The sequence below is a fragment of the Perna viridis genome, chromosome 6 (genome assembly GCF_037379345.1).
Source record: "Perna viridis isolate PV_CMFRI_1.1 ecotype Kerala chromosome 6, ASM3737934v1, whole genome shotgun sequence".
In the NCBI taxonomy this organism is placed as follows: Eukaryota; Metazoa; Mollusca; class Bivalvia; order Mytilida; family Mytilidae; genus Perna; species Perna viridis.
The window spans coordinates 38,626,841-38,638,465 of NC_142450.1; the positions used below are offsets into that span (position 1 = coordinate 38,626,841).

At 33.3% G+C, this 11,625-nt stretch overlaps 3 protein-coding genes across 7 annotated transcripts in view; 2 read left to right on the plus strand and 1 right to left on the minus strand.

Moving 5' to 3' along the window:
- The window catches only part of LOC148614870 (spermatogenesis-associated serine-rich protein 1-like), a 41,273-nt gene that overhangs the window by 9,934 nt on the left and 19,714 nt on the right, over positions 1 to 11,625 (minus strand). For 3 of the 5 annotated variants that reach the window (XM_088589350.1, XM_088589346.1, XM_088589349.1), the window contains exons 2-3: positions 2,302 to 2,455; positions 739 to 851 (exon numbers count right to left, since the gene is read on the minus strand). In XM_088589350.1, the coding sequence (XP_088445476.1) occupies positions 739 to 851; positions 2,302 to 2,455 (267 nt within the window). Of the gene's footprint in view, positions 1 to 738; positions 852 to 2,301; positions 2,456 to 4,780; positions 5,014 to 11,625 lie in introns of those variants that run through there. The other 2 variants (XM_088589348.1, XM_088589351.1) reach the window with 2 other exon arrangements.
- On the plus strand, positions 5,851 to 7,760 carry LOC148614871 (leucine-rich repeat transmembrane protein FLRT1-like). Its single transcript, XM_088589344.1, has 2 exons — positions 5,851 to 5,903; positions 6,217 to 7,760. Exon 2 carries the CDS (start codon positions 6,239 to 6,241, stop codon positions 7,475 to 7,477), a length of 1,239 nt encoding a protein of 412 aa, XP_088445470.1. The 5' UTR covers positions 5,851 to 5,903; positions 6,217 to 6,238; the 3' UTR covers positions 7,478 to 7,760.
- On the plus strand, positions 7,676 to 11,275 carry LOC148614872 (leucine-rich repeat transmembrane protein FLRT3-like). The gene is made up of 2 exons (XM_088589345.1): positions 7,676 to 7,809; positions 9,549 to 11,275. Exon 2 carries the CDS (start codon positions 9,553 to 9,555, stop codon positions 10,774 to 10,776), a length of 1,224 nt encoding a protein of 407 aa, XP_088445471.1. The 5' UTR covers positions 7,676 to 7,809; positions 9,549 to 9,552; the 3' UTR covers positions 10,777 to 11,275.

An 11,625-nucleotide genomic window follows, 5' to 3' on the forward strand; every position in this document is an offset into this window, starting at 1 on the left:
TAAATAAATTTTCTTAATAGACTTACAAAGGATCAGCATGATAGTTAAATATTCTTAGAACCTATGATTTTACACATTTCAATGATTGAAAAGGATATCTCCTATTAATCTCAGATCATTAAGGAATATGCATAAAGGGTAGTAGAAAATATACTGCTCATTCAAAAACTATTGTGTGCTTTTATAATTATGGTTTGTCATTTAAGTTGAGTACGGCATATTAATTTTTCTTTCGTGACTGAGAAAAAAATCTTTAATATGTAAATATACACTATAATCAGATCAACTAGATGTATCAACTTTAAGAGTAAGTATTGCTTTGACACCATGCTATTGTTATTTTTTCCTGGACAGATTCATCATAAATTCTGATCATACCAACTATAATATAAGACAAAATTCAGTTATTCATATACATGTATATGTAAAAATGTACCTTAACAAGAATATTTACAAATCTGTCCCCTATGTTTCTACGAGAACTTTTTGGTCATTAACATGAACATGGCATATAGTTTAAAGTGTCATACATGTAAGTACCAAATCTAAGATAGAGTGACCACATATTCATAAAAAATAACTTTATCACAAGTGTAGCCATGGTAAAACGTGTGGCTGAAAGAAGTACAATCAGTAGACCATTAATTTTCATTTATATGCCTCGAAAATTCAGCTGAATGAAAATGATAATGACAAACTATATAAAACACAAAATAATCTTTAATCCATTGTACTTACAAGGGTAAGGCCTCATTGCTTTCCAGTTGTTGGGGAATATCTCCATAGCTGGATACTTTGGATTCTGTGGGTGATCAATGTACTTCAGCTTGGACGACCAGTCTGGTCCAGCTCTGGATAGAAACATTGTAAACAATCAATCTCTCAAATCAGTCATAAAACTATGTAAATAAGTGGAAGGATACTAATTGTTGAACTAACAGTGGTTGATTACTGAATACTGAACCAACTAATGGCTTGCTTTAACTGTACGTTATATATAAATTTCATAGTAATTTAAATTTAAGTATTAACTTTAATGAACTTAAATCTCTGGTTTTGTTTCTGTCTAATGATATTATAGTAATTAGATAGTTTAATGACATAAAGAATGTAACTTTATAACACTGAAACAAGTCATATTCCAAAAAACAGGCTCTGATATGAAATACATTTATGACACCATGTGTAAAGACATATTCAGCAAGGTAACATTGTAAATATTGTTGTTAGCAGACTATTTTTACCACAAGTATAAGCTTTCCAAAAAAATAGGACTTGGCTCATCATTATAATTGCTATTTTTGTAGAACAGGATTCATTTCTCAACCCTGAACATTTATAATATAGGTCCTTTGAGCATTGTGTCATTTAATTACTATATCATGTATTTAAATATTGAATGATTTGGGATAAAAGATAGTTCATGAAAACTAATTTGCATTGTAGGGCAATAGAATTGGCTTTCTTCATTTAAGCTAGTGTCTTATTAGGCAGAAAAAAAATTTGTGTGTTTACTGTCCCTAGACCGACCCCATTTTTTCCCCAACCCAAAACTTTTTCATCAGGAAATTTCATCCCTGATCTGTTACCAAACCCACAATTATTGTACAAGAACGTAATCTTCTGTGGTTATACAAAAAAAAAAACAAAAATTTAAAACAAAAACAATCTACCGACCCTAATTTTTTTTCAGCAGGTAACAGTAAACACATTATTTTTTTGGCCTTACCAGCCTCCTATTGTTGCAAAACAATAGACTTTTTCTTGGTTGACCAAAGGGGACCAATTTCTGATCCATAACTCTTCTAAAAACACTGAATGGAATTTGACGCTACTATAAATTCTTCATAAAATGTTATCATTGGGAACCTCATACTTTGTTTTTTTCTTCTGAGTGACTTTTGAGGTTTTCTGATGCACAGCACATTTTTTAAGTAAAACAAATAAATATTTCTAAAAGGGATAAAAAATAAAGATGTCAATTTTACCAGGTTTTGATTTTACTTAATCTTGTTACCAAATTAACCATAAGTACATGTGCCGATTTAACTTGTTACCCTCTGGTTAAAGTGAAGTGCTGAACAAACAAAGTTTGATATCTGACAGGGAACCAGTGCATGATTTTTGTAGTGAACCTAATACTACTCACAGATCTTGATTGGTGAACGTTACAATTTACCAGGTAAAAACCCAGAGGTGGATCCAGAGATTTTGAAAAGGGAGGTTCCAGGCTACAATTTGCTCAATTTTGCATAAAATTGCCTTAACCACCCTCCATCTGAATCTGAAATTGAAACCTACTCAGAATATTCAATTTGTATGTTCTGGTTATGTGGAGTCCATTCATCATAGAATCCATAGCCATGTGGGATGTATCGTCTACCCCGAGGTTTATATCCTGCAGCATATTCACTCTCAATATTCTGTATCTGTGGAAAGTGTCTACGTTCTCTTTCTACAAGTAAAGGAAAGAAAAACAATTTACAGACTATATGAACGTAATAGGGAGTGAGCTGAAGAAGGTAGACATACGGTTAGGGAAACAACTCATGAAATCAGTGATATGTTTGTGTCATATTCAATTGCTTCAAAGCCTACAATGTATCAAGCTTTTATTTGAAACAGAATGAAATCAGTTCAAGTTACTTTAATGCTTAGATGAGATTGATGTAAAAGCTGAATACAAACATAACAATGATTTTTATGAGTTGTTTCCCATACCCTAGGTCTACCTCCTTAAGCAATGTCTTATATATGCAGATGCTCAGAAACATGAATTGCTCAAAACCATTCTATCAGAAGTAACATATTTTGGAAATGAAATATGCAGTGAATGACTGATTGTTTAAACGCACAGCATGTGTTAAAGGAAGTCTTGTACATTCCTGTTGGTTGAAACATCAGTGACACAGCAACATAATGCATTTATATCAACAAATCAAATGTTATTTCAGTACAAATGTCTCTGTACTTTGTAGGAAAAGCTTAAATCATGTTAAAATTAAAGCAGGGCCTAATCTAAGGGGAGAAATGAGCAAAAATGTCTCCTTGTTTGTGTTCACTTCTCCCATTTGTCTATGAAAAGGAGAAGTTTTTGTGTTAGATTACATACATATAGATCATAATGTCAATATTGTTATTTTTTAAACAAAAGTGACTAAAACTTCTCCTTGTCACTGATATCTAGATTAGCCTCTGTTAAAGTTAGTTTTATTCATAAATCCAAAAGTAGAGCTGAAAACAAATAACACAACTGGGTTCTGTGGAAACTTATATAATATTGAATTTCTATTGATCCTTGTTTTGTTATTGTCCTTAGATGTACATGTATGGTAAAGACATTTCTTTAGTATCTCAAAATGTACTCAGATTTCACAATGTCAATGTACAACAATGTATAATAGAACATTCGATCATTTTGCAAAAGATTTTGCAGTACAGTGTACTGATTTATGTGTACCGGTATATACAAATCCATAAATTTGTTTTAATAGTATGACTAAGATTTACTTGTGGTTTGTCAAAGTTTGAATAAATGTGGTATTTATGTTTATTTTTCCATAAACTTACTTTTCATTTTTGTACTGGCACTTTGCAAGTTTAAGCATTTTGTATTTCAAAGTTGAATTTTAATTTTTATATCATCTTGATTTTGAATATCACTGAGTCAGTTTAATTGATTTGATGCTAAGGTACCTTGTTATAGTGAGTACTTTTAAAGAACTTTCATGGTCACTTTGTATAGTATTATAGTTAAAAGTGGGTATTACATTTAACTGCTTGATTGTTGAGATGTGCTCTATTTATGTATTCAATCTGTTTTGAACATGCAAATGCAATCTGACTGATATCATTTGTGTGAATATTTGCAATAATGTTCTATAATTCGCATATATTTGATAATTTATATGTTTTGTATGGATATTTATATGTCTCTTTGTTCTTATTTTGTAGATCTTTTCAATGCCTTCTGAATCTGAATTAAAAGTAATTCCACATTCATGTTTTCTTTGGACCATTAATTACTATCGAGCCCCACTTGGTCACATAAAGGTGAAAATGAAGCTCGTGATCATAAATAAAAGCTTAGTGATGACTAAAGCATTAATAAAATGCCATTGAAACCAACATTACAATTAACAGGCTAGCAAAGTGAAGGTAAGTTTTAGTTAATGACTGTGAGTACATGTTTATTCATTTAACATACATTTTTTACATAATGTCCATGGTATGCTTTTTAGAGTTTTTAAGTGAAAGGGAAATTTATGACTTCGGCAAATATGAACTTCTTGTATGATTGCAAGGATTGTGACAAGAGAAAATCCTGGTATCACGAGCTGGAAAATCAATGGGAAATACTGGGCTAAGGTATATGCCTAAAAACCTTGACAAATGTTGGTCTTAACCCACAGTGGAGCTAAACTTGTGATTACAAGTTCAAAGACCATGTACTTTGCAATTGTATTACAAATGTGTTTTAAAAGTAACCAAAATAGACTTACATTATTGCCATATTGCTTCATCACATACAGAACTAAGCAATCATTTACAGACAATTCCTGTTAAACGGTTTCTATGAATAGATCTATGCAGCATAAGTTTTTCTCATGCAAAAATAATGACCTACCGTGATAGGCAAACCAAAGCAACTGCTTGCTTGTTGTAATTGTAAAATTAAAAAATTGCACGATCATCACTTGATTAATTTTAGCACTTTTCATTTGTATTATAGATTTTATAAAAAAACTAATAAGTGGACATGCATCAGCTGATTTGTTACCTCTTCTCCCAGGCTTTCCTATTTCTGTTGTAACGTGTAACATTTTGTAACCTTTCTTGATAGATGAATTTCTCGATATTGACACGTCTTACATATTTTCATAGATTATTGTTTAAATGTTTTTATGTGTCAACATGTAAACAAAAGTTTAAACACCGCCATGTGCCGAACAGGAAGCCGTGACCTAGGTGATTTACACGGTCGAGCAGGTACTTTCGATTGCGACGTCTATCGGATTGTTTCACTCTCAATTATTCAAGTCCGATAATTTTTCGCGGGAACTATCATACGTTTTGAGGATAAATTAACAGTTATTGAATATAATGTATATTTAAAGTCATCTTATTGTAGAAATAATTACTGCGGGTCTTTTAACGAAGTAAACTCGTATACTAAATATAGATATATGGTGGAATGACCTAAATTGGACCAATTAATAGAGCTTTCACTGGCGCGGATCCAGAGTTTTAGGTAAGGGGGTGGGGGGCTAAAAAAATCTTGAGAGGATCACTGGTGAGGATCACGAAGTGAATGTTTTTCACTGGGGCCCAGAATCCGTCACTGGCTTTGGAAGTAATTTTGTGTGTAAGCGATATAAGATTGAAACACACGACTTGTGTAATAATAGGTCGATGTTTCTTCAAAATTGGGAGTATCACAGTGACACTCTTATGTATACATGAATAATTTGGAAATCGGACAACTCGAAATAAAACTTGACAGGTGATTTAATGTTAAAATAAACTAGATTATAATATAACAAGACAAATTAAAATCAGAAGTACACTAATTAATTAAACGCCCCAACTACACTGGTCGATGAAGCTGAATAAACAATAATAAAACAAAACAAAACAAACAAAAAACAAAACAAACAGAACTAAACTGAACCAAAAAAAAACAACAAAAACAACAACAAAAACAACAAAAAACAAAACAAAAACAAAAAACTGAACAAACAAGCAAAACAACATTGTATTAATGCAGTTGCAAGTTATTTTTTACTATAAAGATGAAAAGTAGTGGCAGTGGCGGAATTTAGACAGACGAACATATAAATGTCCCCAGATAAAACTTAGTAGAGCAATCAAAGATAAGGATACTTCTACAATCCTCTCAGCTGGTAAGGACATGCGGTATTTCATTGATATTAAACCATCGTATGATATGAATATAACATTTCTTTATTTCAGTAGTTCAAATCATATATCATATAGCATTAAATTTGCATTTTGTTCTCCGAACACAAATATATGGACATATCAGACCAGACTGCGTATCAGATATCAATTCAAGTCATATTCAACGTACTATAGCGGTATACATAGATAAGCATGACGTACGATCTTATCTATTAACACAATTTAAGCTGTAGAGAATTCTCTGATTTTTTATAGTTTTTTTTATAACTAATGGCAGTTGCTATACAATTTCAGGAGACAAAACGTAGAATCCAGTATGGAAAATTTAATACAACATCGACAGACAAGACGCGTAACAACTTTGATTCTGGGAACTGTGTTTTATATGTGCGTAATAAGTGCTTACCCCTGCCCTTCACCTTGTTGGTGTGTGGACTTAAATACTACAGTAGTATGCAACTTGACAGGAATTACGGAAATTCCAAAAGATCTACCACATAATGTCAAAACATTGCTGTTAAGATCAAACGAAATAGGCCACATATCGGCAACAGATTTAGAAGGATTAAACACGCTACAAAGCATCGATTTCACAAGAAATAAGCTTACCAAGGCTGGTATTAAGACCGGAGCTTTCAATTTACCCAGCGTGAAATTCTTAGACTTGTCTGCTAACCTATTTGATTCAATACCAGAAAATCTGCCACCTAATCTCTATACTCTAAACTTCCTTTACAATCCAATCACTGAACTGAAGTCGGGAAGTTTTCTGAATATGTCTTCTATCCAGTATCTAAACATGCTTGCAAACCAGATAACTACTATTGATGTCCATGCATTCGATGGTCTGAAGAACATAATCGAAATTGACCTGAGTTCAAACCAACTTTCAGATAGCAGCGTTAACGGCAAAGCTTTTGAGAAAACTATTCGTTTAAAGTCACTGAAGCTGAATTACAACCAATTGCGAAATATTCCAGATACCAAGTACTTTCCTTTGTCACTTCAGTCTCTGCAGCTCTATGGTAATAAAATTAACAATATCAAAGCACAAGCTTTTCATTCAATGAAAAACTTAAATACACTTGCACTAGCTCAGGGACAATTGACGACCATAGAGGATGATGCATTTGATGGTCTTGGAAATCTCACCAACCTTGATCTAAGCCAGGGCCAAATCTTAAGTAGTATAACCAATGACACGTTTTCAGGTTTAACATCTTTAACAAGTCTTTCATTGGATATAAACAAGATATCTATCGTCGAACCAGGAGCTTTTCACCAACTGAAGAATATTAAAGAAATCGGTTTGACTGGTAACAATTTACAGACGTTAGACCCTGGTGTTCTAGATACCAGATTTATTCCTCATCTGTCAACGGTTTACATATACGATAACCCATGGTTTTGTGATTGTAACCTGCGATGGCTTCGTGAGAAAATGGACAACGCATCTTACAAAGTAGAATCACCAACGTTAACAAAATGTGCAGGTCCTCCACCAGTTGTCGGAAAAACATGGACTCAATTAAAACCAAGTCATTTCAAATGCTAACAAATACAATTCTCAGTAAGTGATGCACAACGTGGTATACTTTCCTCCTGTAGCATGCGAAAAAAGCTAGTATGAATTTGACAATATCGAGTAATTGTAAATGTAGTTCATACAAACTTGTATAAGACTAAACAGTTCAATAAGCTTATAAAGATAACACTGTAAACATCCACTGACATGATGATTGGAATTTCTCACTGTTTACCTACTGAATGTACCTAAATGTAATTCATAGGGTAGCAACGTATAAATGTCAAATAAACCTCGTTATAATAGTCGTAAAGGTTGAAACATTCATACATTTGGATAGGAATAATTAGTCTTTATGTAGAGTGAGTACCTTTACGAGTTACAATTAGACTTCTCGCTTGTTTAACTCCAATATCGAAAGAAAAAAAAACGTTACTCTTATAGGAATTTTATTTTCCAATACTTCATATGCTAGGTTGTCGTTCAATTCACCCGAGAAAAAATCAAGGGAAATGTATCACATGAAATACAAAGAAAACATACAGAAATAGTTTTATACGCATGTTAGAGTTAGAGATTCATCGAATGAAATTATGCAGTAGTTGAATCGCCGAATCATAACTATTAATATGTCCGGGTTTTGTTTTTTCTTGGTATTGATTTAATGTGGATCCTGAAAAATTCGAAAGATCTTTTAGAAACAATCAGTTCAAGACTATAATCTGAATATAATAGCATTAAAACCCATGATTTTTCAACACTGTATACTTTTATTCCCCATACTCAGTTAAAATCCCGACTTAAAAACATTATACATTGTTGTTTTTCCAAAAAAGATGGTACTCCTAGATACAAATATATAGTTCTTGGTAGAGATTCCTCATACTTTGTAAGAAATAATTCCAAATCATCTTCCAAATATGCAGAGGTAGATGTTTACAAAATGCTGGAATTTTTAATCTATAACATATTTGTCCAGTATGGTGGACGTGTTTTTCAACAAACGGTCGGCATTCCAATGGGAACATATCGTGGTCCTTTACTTGCTGACATATTCCTTCACTCATATGAGGCTAACTTTATAGCTGATCTGATACGAAAGAATATCGTTTGGCTAGATCCTTTAATCTCAGTTTCCGCTATATAGATGACATATTATCTTTAAACAATCCTAATTTCGGGGATTTGATAAATCGCATCTACCCCAAAGAACTTGAGATAATGGATACTACAGACACTCTGAAGTCGGCCTCATATTTTGACCTTCACTTAGAAATCGATGGTAAAGGAAAGCTACTGACCAAACTTTACGACAAACATGATGACTTTTCATTCATAATTGTCAACTTTCTTTTCATCTGTGGCAACATCCCTTCAGCACCTGCGTATAGAGTGTTCATATCACAACTCATATGTTCTGCCAGAGCTTGCCGAAACTACGCAGACTTTTTATATCGCGCTATAACTCTAACAAATAGGTTTCTGGAACAGGGTTATGTTGCTACAAGATTGAAGTCATCACTACAGAAGTTTTATGGTCGTCATCATGAACTCGTGGATCATTATGGTATATCCATCTGCACCATGAAAACTGATTTATTCAACGAATCATAGTTTTCCTTTCCTCGTTTGTCTACCCCGGACTTGACTTTATATGAGCAACTCGGTGGGTGTTTCTAGAAAAGCAGAAGACGCTTACTCTACCGGTGCTCCCAGTTTTTATTGGAATCATTTGCTTTTGTTACTTTGTATGATTTTAGTTACTTTATGTTCTTTGTTGTGTATGTCTGTTTTCCATGTCTGGTCTTTGTCCCTGGATTACATTCTTTTGATTACCGCTATAACCTTGGTTCCCTTGATTACCCTTTGAAAGAAGTATAATAAACTGTCGACAAATAGTGGAACCTAGAAATATATACAATTGTTGAAATTCATAATAACAATAAAATTAAAAACAAAGAAACTAATAAAAACAATGAGGACTGTATGTGTAATACAAAACAAAGTACAAGTAGTTAAAAACAGAACGCATTATGTTCACAAGTTCTCATTATGTCCCTTTGATTATAAAACACCTGCTTAGTATATCATTACATTATAGAATAATGCAGAGCACGATAATTTGGACGATATCACTTATCAGCTTTATAGCACCTTACTCACAAGGAGCCAAGTATGAATGTCCAGTAAAGTGTTATTGTAGAGACGAGACCAAAAGTGTTTTCTGTAATAGAACTGGGATTTCCGAAGTTCCGAAGAACATTCCCAAGAACGTAGTAACTTTAAATCTAGGTCAAAACAATATACAGTCAATTCCAAAAGATGCATTGAAAGAACTCAAAAACCTAACATATCTTGATATAAGTGGAAATAGGTTCACAGACCAGAGCTTTCTGAATGGGGCTTTAAACATTACCAGCATTCAATCTTTGGATCTTTCAATGGGATCGTACATGACTGTACCACAAGGCCTACCTCCAAATCTTGTAACTCTCTATTTTTTTGACAATCCGATTCAAGTCTTAACCGCTGGAAGTTTCGTCAACGCAAGCTCTATACAAAATCTGGAATTCCGTTATAACCAGCTGAGGAAGATAGAAGACCACGCGTTTGATCCCCTTGTCAACGCTTCAGAGATAGACATCAGTTTTAACAAGCTTACAGATGGAAGCATACCACAATTGGCATTCGTCAAGAACAAGAAAGTATGGAACTTACAAATGCGTTTCAATGCTCTGACCAAGTTCCCAAATACCAATTATTATCCCAAATCTTTACAACATTTATACTTTGTAGGAAATAGAATAACCACAATCCCGTCTTATGCGCTACAAACTTTGACAAATCTTCAATCATTGGAGATGTGGCAGGGTGAGATAAGAGAAATACAAGACAATGCATTCTACGGCTTAAATAAAGTGACAATATTAGATTTCATGCAGGACCACGTATCTTCAAACATAACTAATTCAACCTTCAATGGACTGACAAGTCTACAGACTCTGTACATTGACCTCAATAGTATCTCGAACATAGAAGTTGGAGCTTTTTATGCCATGAAGAACGTACAGTCACTGTGGTTGGGTTCCAACCAGATATCACGGTTAGACAAAGGCACATTCGACCTGAGTATGAACCCAAGCTTGAATACACTATATCTCGACGATAATCCCTGGATCTGTGACTGTCATCTAAGATGGCTGAGACAAATGATGGATGATCACCCGGACCTGATTCAAGATCCACACCTGGTTGTCTGTAGTGGCCCTTCACCAGTGACTAATAAAGCTTGGGATGTTCTAAAACCTGAACAATTTGTCTGTCCGTAGATAACACGCGTTTACTTTAAAAGAGGGATAAAACAAAGATAAACAAACATTATGACTAACATTAAAATTTCAAATAAACATAAATTATTTCAAAGAACATGAGTTAGTGACTGTTGTACTGATTAATCAACATTCACACATTCTGATCAAAACATAGAAGTTAACTAAACTTTGCAGAAACTATGAAGATGCAAGAAAAAGGGACAAATATTTCATTAATGAATGCAAGTTTATACCATTGTTTTGACTTTTCATTTTTTTAATGTCATAAGTGGACCTAGGACTAATCACATTCAACCAACATGACAATTGTAAAACCATATTACTTTTTATGATAAAAGCTTAAGTTAATTCCCGTTAAGATTTATATTTTCTCAAAGATAATTCAATTTTTTTGGGTTAGAGGTCATTATGTTTCATAAGTTACGTACATGCACAAAAGGATGGGAATCACTTGGAATCATTTAATATAATCTAATGAAAGAAGTCTAATATTGCCGTTCATAATTCAATGATGAGAATTAGTTTTCCCAGAAGGTGACATTGATTTATATTGCGTCCTTTTGATTACCAAGCGAGCCATTGTAAAGTTCTGATTAAGGATAATAAATAATGCCATTTTAGTATACCTAGGGAGATCAAGCGACAGAAAGTATGTCTAAAGACCGTGTGACATTTCTGTCACAACATTGTCACAATACTGTTGTGAATATTTTGTAGATTCTCATTGACAGTTTTACAATGTACGTTCCAAAATACCACAGAGAAATCAGGCGAACCTAGCTAAAAAAATCAAAATTGTAAGGTTAAAGGGAAAAGAATATAGTCTACAGACAGAGAGTGTATAAC

Bases quoted from the DNA above. Each gene is read 5' to 3' on its own strand.
- LOC148614871 (XM_088589344.1), top strand. From the start codon at position 6,239: ATGGAAAATTTAATACAACATCGACAGACAAGACGCGTAACAACTTTG.
- LOC148614872 (XM_088589345.1), top strand. From the start codon at position 9,553: ATGCAGAGCACGATAATTTGGACGATATCACTTATCAGCTTTATAGCA.